General features: G+C 51.5%; 1 protein-coding gene across 6 annotated transcripts in view; it reads right to left on the bottom strand.

Moving 5' to 3' along the window:
• BRD1 (bromodomain containing 1) overlaps positions 1-15,298 on the bottom strand; it is a 57,032-nt gene that overhangs the window by 19,999 nt on the left and 21,735 nt on the right. For all 6 annotated transcript variants that reach the window (XR_001160994.2, XM_003783100.3, XM_023509288.1 and 3 more), the window contains exons 3-6: positions 6,663-6,819; positions 4,868-4,999; positions 4,046-4,174; positions 3,228-3,540 (exon numbers count right to left, since the gene is read on the bottom strand). Coding sequence is in view for 5 of the 6 variants with exons in the window: in XM_003783100.3 (XP_003783148.1) it covers positions 3,228-3,540; positions 4,046-4,174; positions 4,868-4,999; positions 6,663-6,819 (731 nt within the window). In the remaining variant the exon portion in view is untranslated. The remainder of the gene's footprint in view (positions 1-3,227; positions 3,541-4,045; positions 4,175-4,867; positions 5,000-6,662; positions 6,820-15,298) is intronic.

The raw sequence follows: 15,298 nt of genomic DNA, 5'->3' as shown, positions 1-15,298 counted from the left end.
CCCGGCTATTTTTTGGTTGCAGCCATCATTGTTGTTTGGCGGGCCTGGGCTGGATTCGAACCCGCCACCTTGGGTGTACGTGGCTGGCGCCTTAGCCACTTGAGCCATAGGCGCCAAGCCACTGTGTGGCTTTATTAAACCAGGCTGCAAAATCCACAGGTCAGTCCAAATTTCAGGCATGTTTACTAAAGTCCCTAGCAACTGCAATTTTAACAAAACACTACAATTTATTAGTATAAATTATTTTAAATTAGAAGATGGCCAAGAAAAAAAGCTACTGTTCAGAACTACCTGAATATAAAACCAGAGCAAAAGAAAGAGGGATACAGAAATTAACAAATTCACCTTCCTGTAAAAACACCTTTCTTATACAGCAAGGAGGCACCAGTACAGAGAAATCAATCACTACACTTAAAACATGACCCTGAGACCTGCCTCACAACACCACTCTGCACAGACTTCACAGGTGAACATTTTGACTTCAGAGACAGGGTCCTGCTCTGTCACCCCAAGCTGGAGCCTCAGCCCCCCAGTGCTGAGACCACAGGTGTGAGCCCCTGAGTCCAGCTAAACTACATAGGTAATACCTCAAACACATTTACATGAACAAACTTCACATCACTGGAAGCCCCAAAGAAAAAAGCCTCTACGTCAGTGCCACAAGAAACCGTCTATGCCATCAGAAGCTGTCACAATGGGTTCAGGCCCTGGGGATGGGAGGGGCACAGGCACCCGGGAAAGAGTAGTGGCAACAGCCGCCTTCATCTGTTTACCCCCTAAACACTGAAGAAGAAACACATCAGTTACTTCTTATCCTTCATCTTCTCCTTAGCAAAAAACCTGGGTGTGTAAGTTTATTTGACATCCGTTATCTGAAAGGTGTCATTACCCAGAGGCCCCCCAAAAGACAGTGTGGCGGGAGTGGAAGGCAGATGCCCAGGGGATGAGGAGGGTAGCACCCAGGGCATGCCATGAAGATTGGTCTCCCCACTTCTAAGGGGAGGCAACCAGGAGCCACCTGAGCTCAGCCACAGCACCGGGTGGGCCTCTGAGAGCCAACAGTGAGCAAGAGGGCCAAGCCAGATGGACTGCTGTGGGGCAGGGGGTGCCCAGGCTCACCATGCAGAGGCTGGAGCAGAACATTCTAGGCAAAGGCACAAGCACATGAAGGCTGAGCTCACTCTAAGCAGCAGTTCTCAGAATGTTCTGGACTGCTACGGGACAGTACAGATACAGGGGTACAGCCGGGCACCTTGGCTCATACCTGTAATCCTAGCACTCTGGGAGGCCAAGACAGGTGGACTGCTTAAGCTCATGAGTTCAAGACCAGCCTAAGCAAAAGCAAGACCCCATCTCTATTAAAAATGCAAAACTGGCTTGGCGCCTACAGCTCAGCAACCAGAGCACCAGCCACATACACCAGACCTGGCAGGTTCAAATCCAGCCCGGGCCTGCCAAACAACAATGACAACTACAAGCAAAAACTAGCCAGGTGCTGTGGCAGGCACCTGTAGTCCCAGCTACTTGGGAGACTGAGGCAAGAGAATCGCTTAAGCCAAGAGTTTGAGGTTGCTGTGAGCTGTGATGCCATAGCACTCCACCGAGGGCAACAAAATGAGACTCTGTTCCAAAAAAAAAGTGCAAAACTAAAACATCTTTTGAGGAAAAGTGCAAAACTGAGGCTCTTTTGAGCCCAAGAGTTCAAGGTTGCTGTGAGATATGACACCACAGAACTCTACCCAGGGCAACAAGAGTAAAACTCTGTCTCAAAAAAAAAAAAAAGAAAACACTGCTTGGCACCCGTGGCACAGTGGTGACAGCACCAGCCACATACACTAAAGTTGTCAGATTCAAGCCCAGCCCAGGCCAGCTAACCAACAATGACTGCAACAAAAAAACCAATATCCAGGCTTTGTGGCGGGCACCTGTAGTCCTAACTACTAGGGAGGGTGAGGCAGGCAAATCACTTAAGCCCAAGAGTTTGAGGTTGATGTGAGCTGTGACGCCACAGCACTCTACCAAGGGCAACATACTGAGACTCTGTCTCAAAAAAAAAAAAAAACAACACAACAATACACTATAGGGGTCACAGCTCTACCTAGGCTCAGTGAACGCTATCAACTCTGACTTTTGGGCTTGCATTTATTTTCCAAATTTCTCCAAAAACAAGTATTCATCTTAAAATCAGACGAAAAATAAAAATATATTCCCATTCTTTAAAAAAAAAAAATACAACCTGCCCTGCTGTGCCCTGGGTACCTGAGCTCTGGAGGGAGAGTCCCACTGTGCCGGGCAGAGGCCTGAGCGCTGCCTGAGGTGCATGCAGGGAGAGCCAGCAGCCTGACCACCAGCTCAGCCACACTCCTGACCGACTGGACACACATCACCAGTCCCAAGCACCGGCCAGCTGCTCAATAGGAGAAGTCCAAGAAACCAAGGACATGAGACCTTCAGATGAGGGAACCGGACCTGTTAGGACTTCTACAAACAACTTTCGATCCAGGAAACGCACACCATGAGGTGCTCTGTCAGCCCCCTCTGGACAGTTCCCACAATTGACAAATGAAATGCTACCATGGGCTTGACAAGCAAGGTGCAGCAAGCAGCCTGGGTTTCTAAAGGCCTGGTGAGGATCACTGCACAGCCAAGCCACACTGTGTGCCGCGGAAACTGAGACACCTGGGCCCAGGCTGGAGCCCAGGAGGCCTGTGGCGTCCCACTCTGAGGACCCTTCGGTAGTTGGTGCAAACCCTGAGGGGAGGATCACAGGCAAAGCCAATCCAAGCTCCACTGGCTACAAGTAGACCAAGGCCCACTCTGAGGCCAAATCCCCAACCAAACGGCTTTCTTGGCCAGTACAATCAAGGCCTGCATGGCCCCACAGAGAGCCACTGGCTGCACGTGTCTCAAATGGGGCCCTGAGATGTGGAAGTCTGCAGGGAGCAGAGCCGGCAGAGGGTAGGGAGCACAACAGTGACACAACACACCCTAGGTTTGTGCTGAAACCACAGTGCCTTGGATAAACTGAGGTAGGTAAGATACATTATTGAAGTAAATTTCACCTGCTTCAATTTTTTAGTGATGCTACTTGACAACTCAGAACTGCAGTGTTTGCTGTCCTACTTCTCCCAGACCGTGCCGAGGCAGAGCTGACAGCACGCGGCAGGGCACAGCCTGCTAGGAAGGGCATCCTCCTGTCTCTTCCTGGAACGGCGCCCAGTTCTTACCGTCTTCCCAGGAGAAAGGCCGCCGAGGGGCCGCGACAGGCCGCTCGGGAAGGTGCATCCCCGAGGCCTCTTCTAAGCCGATGCTGTCCGCCTGGCGCCGGGCCTGCCTCAGAACAACACCTCCCTGATCACGCAGCCTCACTGCGGCTCTATAGAACACGGTGTCCCTGGCATTGTACTTCATGCAGTTATCTACAATGAGATCAAAATCCTCCTCAAACTCATGGAGGTTTTTATACCCTTGAGCTTCTAACCGTTTCCTCATTGTGGCAAAGTCCATGGGATGTTTAATGTGATCCAGATAATCTGGTACCTAATTTTAGGGAGGAAAAATAATAATTTACAAACTAAAAAAGGATACTTAGTTCACTCTACATTTATTACTCCATATAACCAACAACCGCCCCCTCCTATTTGAGAGTCACACCCACGCATGCTCACGCTCACACACTTGGTACAGAATCCCTGCAGGTAACGAGGGGCAGCAGCAAGGCCAATAAGAAGTGGACCAAGGGCGTGCAGGGACCCTCCTGACCCACACCCTTGACTGGAACACCTTAGTGGGTGCACTGGACACACAGAGGTCTAGTCTGAGAGGAGCCCCTAACACATCATATTTCCAATGTTTACAATGAAATGTATCACTTGTACAATTAGTCAACCCCTCAAACAAAAAGTTAACAAAAAGTTAACCCCTCACATAAAAATAGGAATTAAGAATACATGTTCCCTACTCAGCTACACGTATGCTAACCGAACAGCAGCACAAACCCACACTGCCACACACCATTGCACAGCCCGCAGCCGTGAGCACCCACCTCCTTCAGACTCACGGGCTGGGCAAATATCCTCGCGGGGTCCTTCTCTTGCAACTGGTCGAGGACCGAGCGCAGCAGGACGGTCAGCGGGGTCAGCCGCAGCTCCATGGCGATTTGCTCCACCTTCACCTGGGGAGGACAGCACCAAGCCCAGCTGTGAGAACACTGTGGTGCTGTCTCAGCACACAACCACGGCCGCACAAGGCCACCCAGCCTCCCACACCTCTGAGCTTTTTTTCTTTTTTTGAGACAGAGTCTCACTTTGTCACCCTCAGTAGAGTGCCGCAGCATCACAGCTCACAGCAACCTCAAACTCTTAGGCTTAAGCAATTCTCTTGCCTCAGCGTCCTAAGTAGCTGGGACTACAGGCACCCGCCACAATGCCCAGCTATTTTCTGTTGCAATTGTCATTGTTGTTTAGCAGACCTGGGCCAGGTTCGAACCCACCAGCCTCAGTGTATGTGGCTGGCAGCTGGCACCATAACCACTATGCTACGGGCACTGAGCTCCTCTGAGTTTTTTTGAAGGCAAGGCCAATACTGGCCTCCACAAAGGCCCCTGCAATCCAGGACAGACAGTCAACCTAATCCTGGCCCACCCTGAGTAAAGAACTACGTGGGGCCCAAAGTAGAGATGGGACATGCAAGAGGGGAGCAGACCACAGTGAGGAGAGGACAGCAGGGAGGACAGTGGGGAGGACTGCAGGGGCCTGAGGGGGCTGCCAGCTCTGCCAGAGCTGCGAGGGACGCGTCTCAGCCACACACTCCTACCTCCACCCCCAGGCCAGCTAACCCCAACCCCATCCCACGCCGCAGGCCACACCTGCTCCCGCTTGAGCTTCTCCCGCTTGCGTAGCAGCTCAATTAGCAGCCGTGCCCGCTCCAGGTCATGCCGGAGCCGCTGCCAATACTTTAGCTTCTCTTTGGCGGCCTTCATCTCCTCATCATTTTCTCTCTAAGAAAATGAATTTAAAGCTTTTATCAGTCAGGACCTCAGATACCTATACAGATAAGACCTCGGAGTCTACCAGTGCCATAGTGCTGGAGGAGGGCACTGGGTCCACCTTGACACCCCAGCATGGGCAGCCACCCCTGTGCTGGCTCCAGGACCACCGGTGAAACCCTCCCCACATTGGGGAGATCATTTCCAGCAATGGTGGGGCCCTAAGAGGATACCAGAGCCCTTCCCAATGAAGCCAGCTTGGTGGCAGAGCTATGGGAATCAAACTACAGGCCTTCCTGCCACCCTGGCCCTCAAGCCACACACTGCTGAGCTCAAACCTCAAGCCTCAGCCGAGACCCCTGCTCTATCCCCCTTGGGTGCCCCACACTGCCCCCCAAGCCCTTGGCTGAAAGTCCCAGCCTCTGTTTCTGCCACAGTGCCTGGGCCTGATCCAACCCCTAGGGACAGCAAGGCCCCTCCTCGGCCCCTCTCCAGCCACCTACCTGCCCCAGGAGCTACCACAAGCCATGATGTAGGCATGTTAGAGAGTCTAAGAGCAGAGTCACCACCTTCAACCCCAAGGACCCTCTGCTCTGCACAGCTCAGAATGAAGGACATAGATGACGTTCAAAAGGGAGGACCAAAGGCTGAGGGCTGAAGAACCAGCCCTGCACCCCACCTCTGAGATTAGCCTTCTCCATCCCCAACCAGGCGGCTGGGGCACCCACCAAAGCACAAATCGCTGAGTTTATTTTGATGTTACTGAAAATTCTGAGGCACAAAAGCTGGGTTATCAGTAGTATCAACGACATAAACAGAGCCAGTAAATTCATAAAAAGTTGGGATTTAAAAAAACAAATTCCAGGCAATGCCTGTGACCCAGTGAGTAGGGCACCGGCCCCACATACTGAGGGTGATGGGTTCAAACCCAGCCCTGGCCAAACTACAACAAAAAATAGCTGGGCATTGTGGTAGGCACCTGTAGTCCCAGCTACTTAGGAGGCTGAAGCAAGAGAATCGCATAAGCCCAAGAGCTAGAGGTTGCTGTGAGCTATGATACCACAGCACTCTACCGAGGGCAACAAACTAAGACTCCATCTCTAAAAAAATAAATAAAAAATAAACCAAATTCCGAGGCCAGGCACAGTGCTGGGAGCCTATTTTACAAACACTTTTGATGTTGCTATGAGCTAGGCTGATACCACAGGACTCTTGCTTGAGCAACAGAGTGAAACTCTGTCTTTAAAAAAAAAAAAAAGAAAGAAGAAAATGGAAGATTCCACCAAGCTCCCACAGCCTCTCCTGCCCCTCTGCCTCAAGGTTAAGCCACCCGCCAAGACAAGGCCCTGAAAGCAAATACTCCTGCACCTGTCCAAAACCCCGGCGCTCAGCACACAACACAGACCCACCCATCCCCAGCCCCCCGCCCCCCACCCCCAACAATGCACAATGGTAGCAGCATCCCTGGGCAGCCCCTCCCTGCCCAAAGCTGTTGCTGAGCACTGTGGGGAAGGACATGGCCCGGGCTGCACACACATACTGGTGGCACCCAAGCACCTACATGACTCTGAGGCAGACAAGACCAGAGTTTCCAGAAGTGGGCCCTGGGTCCTGTGGTCAAGTGCCCCGTTAACCCGCCCTCGGCACCCTTTACCAGGAAGGGCCTCCCACGCACCTGCTGCGTGCTCCTCTGGGACTGCAGGCTGGACTGCAGCCGCCGCAGCAGGGGAGCACCATTCCGAGACAGCCTCTTCAGCAGCCAATAGCTGTGGGCACGCTCCACAAACTGCTTCTTCCGTGGGATGGCCACCTGGTTCGCAATCCGATTCAACCTAAAACACAGAAAAATCTGAGTTTCAATTTGAGGCAATGTATTAAAATGTTTTCATCAGGTAACTAGAAATAAATGTCACTTTTAATGAAACCACATGCATTCACTTTATTTTTTTCCCTGAACCACGACACATAATTTTTACCATCCTGATACTGCTGAAAACAAAACCAAAGTTCACAATCTCCAACTGTTTGAAGATTTTGTCCACTTTTAATTCACTAAAACATTTATCAGATCAAATATCTAGAAAAAACACATGCTCAGCAAAAGCTTTAGATATTTTTTAGCTCTACGTGTATTATTCTACCTACACACACTGCCCTTCACCCTAATCAGAGCCAGAGGAGGTGTGACCAAATCTCAGACCACTGGCCACCCTCAAGAGGGACAGAGCTGCAGGCTCTCATCCTCCTCATCACCTCCAGGACTAAATAAAGGTGAAAGGACAAGTGATGCTGCAGCAGCGGGGGGGGGTTTACAGAGAGGCCCACTGCTCCCACTAGACCCACAGCAGACACCTGAAGGTCTCCCAAGAACCCTCCCTTTCGAGGACTGCAAAATGCAAAGTAGTAAAAACAATGGCATGAGGGGAAAAGATGATAATTTTAAAACACTTCAACGCTAACCAGAAACCTTTCCTGTCACTGCTGTTACCCTTCCTGCTGAAACAAGGGCATAAATTCAATCACAAACCAACTCTTTACAAAACACAAAAAGATGCATTTCTCATCGTGCACCAAATTTCAAACTTTCACAATGGAAATAAAGGAATTTTAAGATCAAATTTTTAAAAGAATATGAATGAAAAGTTTTTAAGAATAATCAGTCAATAAGAAGGTGAGCCCTGCGGATTCCAGTTTGTCCCTGAGACTTGACCCAAATCAAGCTGTCATTCAGCCCCTTGGCTGAGTTCTGCCCTCGGGGACATGAAGAGCCCTCCTGGGGCCACCAATATATCTCCCCAACCACACAGACACAGCATGGGCCGTGCGCGGCATCAAACAGACTAGGAACTGAGGACCACTCCACACTGGGAACCCTGCAGGGGCTTTGCAGAATGGCCCACGGGGTCAGACTAGCAGTGGAGGCACCAAGAGTTCCACGCAAAGGTGGACCCTGCCACGGCAGGGCAGCAGGTCTGGGTACTCAAGGATACCCAGCTCCTGCACACAAAGCCACCTCCCAACACCCCACCAAAGGGTGGAGGGGCAGAGGCTAGGCTCTAGCAGAAGACAAGCTGGGTGCCCCAGGGCTCCTCTCTCCCTACATGAGAACCTCTCCTATAAGGGGGTCAGAGCCTAGACCATGAGCCATTTGCATCAACAGTGATTACTGGGCTGGGTCTGAAACATCCAGGACTCTTCAGAAAGCAAGGAGGGATCCCAGCCCAGAGGTTCCACTCCCCAGGGAGGCAGGCATGGCTCCAGGAACAGGCCGGTGGCACAGGCAGAGGAAAACAGGAGTCAGAACACAGGAAAGGGCCGAACAAAAGCTTTAACAGGGCAGCACCTGTGGCTCAAGGAGTAGGGCACCAGCCCCGTATACCAGAGGTGGCAGGTTCAGCCAAAAACTGCAAAAAAAAAAAAAAAAGCTTTAACAGAAAATCATCAGGACTTCAGAGAAAGAAAAACTAAACAAGATACAACAAGCACTAACTAAAAACATTAGCAAAGCGATCAGATTCATTTTTTTGTTTTTAAGACAGAGTCTGACTCTGTCACCTTGGGTAGGGTGCCATGGCATCATAACTCACAGCAACCTCAAACTCTGGGCTTGAGCAATTAATCCTCTTGCCTCAGCCTCCCAAGTAGCTGGGACTATAGGTGCCCGCTACAACGCCCAGACCATTTTTCCATTTTTAGTAGAGGCAGGGGTCTCGCTCTTGCTCAGGCTGGTCTCGAACGCTTGAGCTAAAGCAGTCTACCCTCTGCAGCCTTCCAGAGTGCTGGGATTACAGGCCTGAGTCACTGTGCCCAACCATGATAGAATTTTTAAACTGTCTTTAAAAGACACAGTTCTCGTGAGACAAAAGGAGGTGCCATAAACACCAGTGTCCTAGGAGCCGGTGCCGATTCCTGCACGATTCCTTCAATTATGCCTCATACCCCCCACCCAGAAGTAGGTATCACTTTACAGACAGGGATGCTGAGCCCCAGAGCAGTCACAGACAAGACAAGGGGCTGGGCCAGGAGTCTAACCCAACCAGAACCCACAGCACAGCCAGGCTGCCTCACAGAGCCAGGACAACCACCTGACAGAAACCACATGGACACCAACAGCCAGTGAATGCCTGCAGAGCAGTGTCCTTCCCGTGTTCCAGAAAATGCCAATTAAGAGCAAACTTAAAAGCCTGATGATACTCAGCACTGTCGAGGCCGTGGAGCTGCAGGCAGGGGCCTGGAGCGCCACACATGGCCACTGCCAGGTGGCCCCACAGTCACATCACAAGAACATGACCAGACACAAAGATGCAACAGGCCTCCCAAGGTCATTCCTGGTGTGGACTCAGCCAGATGCAGCTCTGCACCCTAGAGAGCCCCAAAGAGTACAAATGCTGCCAGTCCTTGACACACCATATGCAGGAGCCCTGACACTCCTGTCAAAAGACTGGAGGTTGGGCAAAGCCAACGTGACCCCACAGCACAGGCAACCAGAGGAACAGGTGAGCCAGACTCCATCACAGTGAAAGGTGTCTGTGCTCCAAAGGACACCATAAATAAGATGAAAAGACAACCCGCAGAATGGGTGGAAATATCTGCAAATCACATGTCTGACTGGGAGTCTAGTCTCCAGAACACAGACAGAACTCACAATAGTAAGAAGTCAGATGACTGGCTCGGCGCCTGCGGCTCAAGCAGCTAAAGCGCCAGCCACATACACCAGAGCTGGTGGGTTCAAATCCAGCCTGGGCCCACCAAACAACAATGGTGGCTGCAACAGAAAATAGCTGGGCGTTGCGGCAGGCACCTGTAGTCCCAGCTACTTGGGAGGCGGAGGCAGGAGAATCGCTTGAGCCCATGAGTTGGAGGTTGCTGTGAGCTGTGATGTCACGGGACTCTACCCAGGGCAACAGCCTGAGGCTCTGTCTCAAAAAAAAAAAAAAAAAGAAGTTAGATGACCAATGGGAAAGTGACAAAAGTTCCAAACAGATATTTCTCCAAAGAAAACACACACAGAGGCCGGCCAAGTTGCCGTGAGAAGACACTCAAATCTCCGGCTACCAGGAAGCCACACATCCAAACCACGAGCGTCCCTCTGCAGCACGGGGTGGGCTGCAGACAGACAGACAGACAACCGCTGGGGGTGGGAGACAGCCTGGCAGCTTCTGGGAGTGTATCTGAGAGAAATGAAAACAACTCTGAACACAAGGGTTCAAAGCAGCACTCATCATCAACAGCCAGAAAGGAGAATCAAAGCAAACATCCACCAACAGGTAAGTCGACTGTCTAGTTCAGAGGTCCTCAAACTTTTTAAACAGGGGGCCAGTTCACTGTCCCTCAGACCGTTGGAGGGCTGGACTGTGGGCCCCAGGACGAGTTGGCTGCAGTGGCAGCAAAAACACCCGGTGGGCCGGATAAATGTCCTAGGCAGGCCACATGTGGCCTGCAGGCCATAGTTTGAGGACGCCTGGTCCAGTTCTACAACATGGTGCATCCGTATAGCGGAATATTACTCAGTCACAAAGGAATAACCACACCATGGACAGATCTTGAAAACATTATGCCAAATTAAAGGAGTCAGTAAAAAAATACAAAGACTGTACAATGCTGTTCCCATGGGTGCCCAGTGCAGGTGGCATCATGGGACAGATATCACATCAGTAGCTGCCAGAGGCAGAGGGTGAGAAGGCGGGAGGTGGGGGGTGGCCTCCCAAGCGGGACGTTTATGGGGGTATGTGGTTTATCTTGGGGATCAGAAAAATGTTCTATCCAAGGGGGGGAGGTCCCTTCCAAAACTCCCAGTGGGTGGCCTGAAAACCTGAATAGTACCCAGTGCTAACTGGGTTCTCAATACTGGCAACTAAGTGACTGACAGGCAGGGAATGTCCACACCCCTGGACAGGGCGACCACCCACCTCCAGGTGGAGCAAGATGGCTTGGGATTTCACCACTCAGAACAGCACACAATTTAAAATTTACAAATCCTTTATTTCTGAGATTCTCCATTCAGTGTTTTACACCACAACTGACTGGACCCAAGGGCACGGCTGATCACCAGTGCAGGAAGCCAGGGGACAGACAGAGGCCTCCTGCTGCGGCTCCTACAGGAACCCAGCGAGATCCAGCCCAGTGACACAGCACAGACCCTGCCTCTAGCTGGGCACAGTCACTCACGCCTGTAATCCCAGCACTCTGGAAGGCTGAGGCAGGTGGACTGATGGAGCTCAGGAGCTCGAGACCAGCCTGAGTAAGATTGAAACCCCGTCTCTAAAACTATCCGGGTGTTATGGCAGGTACCTAGTCCCAGCTACCCAAGAGGCTGAGGCATGAGAATCACTTGAGCCCAAGAGTTTGAGGCTGCCGTGAGCAATAATGCCACGGCACTCAACCCTAGGGCAACAGAGACTCTGTCTCACAAATAAAAAAAAAAAGACCCCCGTCTCTAAAAAAAGGTCCATCCTACGTGAGCATCAAGGTTGTGTTCACATTAGGGTTTAAGTGGAACCCATACTGCAGAGCAGGCGTCCTCAAACTGCGGTCCACTTAGGACATTTATCCGGCCCACCAGGTGTTTTTGCCGCCACTGCCTGTCCTGCTTAGCAGCTAACTCATCCCAGGGCCTGCAGTCCAGTCCCCCAACAGTCTGAGGGACAATGAACTGGCCCCCTGTTTAAAAAGTTTGAGGACCCCTGCTGTAGAGCATCCTGAAATACTAAGGGAATAGCAACCATAACCAAAGTCCAGCAAGATGAAATAGCACATTAAAGCCACTGCCCACTGTACAGAGAAGCCTCAAACCCCACACATGTCAGGACAGCCCAGAAGGAGGGTGCCTGCCCCACCCAGACGAAGGCTGGGAGGAGCCACCACATTATCCAGGGCAGGGTGGCCAGATGTTCAGGGATGGGCCGTTCACCCAGGAAGCCTGAGGATCAGGACTGGCCCTGAGAGCAGCACAAACCAGTCATCATGCTTGGGGGGCTCATGAAACAGACCTACCTGTCCCACCCACAACTGAAGCCAGGACGATGCAGGACTCCAAGAAAGACAGCAAAGCTGTGTAGCCTCAGAAGGGGGCAAGCTGCCCAGACCAGATCCAGGATGCATACAGCGTCCTTGACCAGCAATCCTGACTAGTACAGGGGAATCAGCAAGCCAGCGAGTCAAGCACTATAAACTTATGGTTGTTTCTATGACTCTTAGAAACAAGCACTGACACATTGACAGATGGGATTATGTGACCAGGACTTGCTTCAAATGACAGGTAGAAGGCAAGGGAGGACCCACCAGCAGTAGACGACATCTGACGCTCAGCTGAAGAACAGGCGGACCCTATTTTAAAGGCTTACAGATCAAAGAATTTTTAAAGACTTCAGCAAAAATGAAATGAAAAGGCAACCCTAGAGGAGAGTGGCACAGTGCGCAGGACACTCAGCAGGGGCCACTCTAGCCCCACAGGCCACACTCAGACCCACACCAGGCTGGGCAAGGCCCTGCAACCCTGCACCGTCCAAACTGTGTCCACCTGAGGGAACTCACACAGCCCGCGTGCCCCCAGGAATGCCGGCTCACTGCTCACACTGGACCCACCACTGTCAGGACCAGCTGGGGTCTGAGATGGCGAAACGGCATGTGAGGGAGCAGCACGTGTGTGCAAGCGTGCATGTGAGCGTAGGCTAACAAATGCAGAAAAATTACAAGGGTGTGATGAGATGACCCCACCCCACATTTATTAAGAGCCCCGCTGAGGACAAAGGTGGGCTGCTGAAACTGGAAAGTCCTACCCATGATATGGTTTCTAATTATTATTCCTTTAAAAAACTTCTACATTTGATAACTCTGAGTTTATTTTAAAGTTTCTTATATGAAAATCCCGACAAATAGAAAAAAATGACATTAAAAAACACCATTAAGGACTCTTTGTTTCCGCCCACACACTTACAGCCCTGGGAGGGAGCTCGGTAGTGCTCCAGCAGCCCGTCGGGGGTCTGAGAAGCTGCCTCCCCCTTTTCCAGGCTTGACTTCACCACGGACAGGACTCACCCTCATAGGAGCTCAGATCATGTGCCACTGCTTTTTTCCCACAGAATGTCACTTTTTACTCTCGAAGCCTGAAGAGCAGGAACTGCCTCTGGATGTGGACCACTAGCATGCATGAGTCCACATGGTCACCTCTTGGTCAACACAGTGACGTCCAGCATGTCACCAGAGTAGCCATGATACCATGAGGTGGCGGGAAGGTTCAGCCACCCCACCAGTTGACCACCTTGGGCCATTCACCATAGGCAGCTGACCAGGAGCAGAGGTCTCAGGGCCACAGAGCCCAGATCACCAGAAGGCCCACTAGCCTGCTGGCCCAGAGCTCCTCCCCAAAGGCTCCTAGGTAGCCCAAACCTCCCTACCTGCCCACACCTTGCCACAGTGACAACTCTGAAAATCAGCCTTTCCACCTCACGCCACTGACAGACCACACAAGGACAGAGAAGGGACAGGCCCTGGGCAGAGAAGCTGGAGGTGGTCACTGCTTTTTTAGACCTTACAGGGAAGCCAACCACAGCAGGAACCATCGCCCACACTCAGGCTGGGCCAACTCTGAAATGCAGGGACCACAGGCCTGAACTTTTCCCCACAGACCACCAGAACTCATCCCACGGAGATGCCTGCAACACGATCAGCACCCACGCAGGTGGCTGTCGCTCCCAGAGTCCTGGAGCGGGGGACACATGGCACTCACTCTAGAGCTGGCATAGCCTCAGTGAGCCAGGAGGAAACGTCAGACGAGCCCCAGATGAAGAGCAAAATACTGGAAGGGGAGGGGCTGTCTCCTTCAAAAGGACAATGAAAACCTCCAGAACACCCAGACCTAAGAACTAAGGAAGACCTGCAGTCACTAGCAAAGGGTGCCTGGGTCCAGGCAGGGAAAAGGGGCTGCAGAGGGTGCCCCAGGCCCTCCTGCTCACTGCCGAGTACGTGCAGTGACTGGGGACACACCCAGACATGTGTGGCAAGGGCCACCAGCACTACAGGGCGCATGAGTGGTGACTCTCTAAAGAGAACTGGCTGTTCTGTGCCGTCCTTGTTTTTGCAACATTGGGAAAATTCGAAGTTATTTCCAAATACAAAGTTAAAATCAAGGTCTCCACCACCAGCAGCTCTGCAAACAAGCCTATCTATACCACCACCAACTGCTGATACAAACACAGAGCCATCCTCCAGCCACCTTGATTGGAGCAGTGGGTGCCGATAATGTGGAGAGAAAACTTCAAATAAACTGTCAACTCCGCCTCTGCCAAAGCCAGTCACGTGCAAGTGAACAGCAGTAGTAACACAGTTGGCTACACAGGCTGGGTCTCCCCATGCTTGAGTGCCTGCTCTGCGTGCCTGGGATGCCTCAGAAGAGACCTTGGCCGGTGTGACGGTGCCTGCAAGGCCAGGACAGAGGTATAAAAGTTTCTCAATCCATCACCTGGCCAGAGCACAGAGATATCATTACAGCTCACTGCAGCACAAACTCCTGGGTTCAAGCAATCCACCTGTAGCTCAAGTGGCTAAGGCACCAGCCACATACACCAGAGCTGGTAAGTTCGAATCCAGGCCGGGCCTGCCAAACAACAATGACAAATACAACCAAAAAAAAAAAAAAGCCAGGCATTGTGGCAGGCACCTGTAGTCCCAACTACTTGGGAGGCTGAGGCAAGAGAATCGCTTAAGCCCAGGAGTTAGAGGTTGTTGTGAGCTGTGATGCCACAGCACGTCTACCCAGGGCTACAGCTTGAGGCTCTGTCTCAAAAAAAAAAAAAAAAGCAATCCTCCTGCCTTGGCCTCCCAAAACATGAGGATTTCAGGTGTGAGCCACTATAACACTCAGCAATTTTTACTCTTTAATAAAAATGTCCTGAAAGTCTTGTCAGCTACTCAATTTGTAAAATGCGTACAACTTTATTATTAAGTTAACCATTTTCAAATGACAAGACAGTCCCTGTCAGGAGCAGATGTCCATTTCATCCTTCCCTTGTCCTGAGGCTTTACTCACTTGACAAACCGTTCTAAAGCTCCACATCCCACATATAAAGTGCGCTGCCCTCTCAGAGATTAAGGAGGTACTACAGCAGATAGAGGAGCTGGCTAACCCGGAGGAGTGTTCCATGCAATATCACAGGCCCTGGTGCAAAAACTCACTGTCACCTGTCTTCCAGACTAAAAAGGCAAAGAGTATTTTTAAGAATAAGAAAACAAAAGGAACGAATCAGCTTGGCGCCTGTGGCTCAAGTGGCTAAGGCGCCAGCCACATACACCCAAGGTGGCGGGTTCAAATCC

This window comes from Otolemur garnettii, unplaced genomic scaffold, assembly GCF_000181295.1.
Source record: "Otolemur garnettii isolate 467f Iridium unplaced genomic scaffold, OtoGar3 scaffold00007, whole genome shotgun sequence".
NCBI classification, from domain to species: Eukaryota; Metazoa; Chordata; class Mammalia; order Primates; family Galagidae; genus Otolemur; species Otolemur garnettii.
The sequence above is the reverse complement of the archived record's forward strand: the minus strand, read 5'-3'. Positions and strand labels throughout refer to the sequence as shown.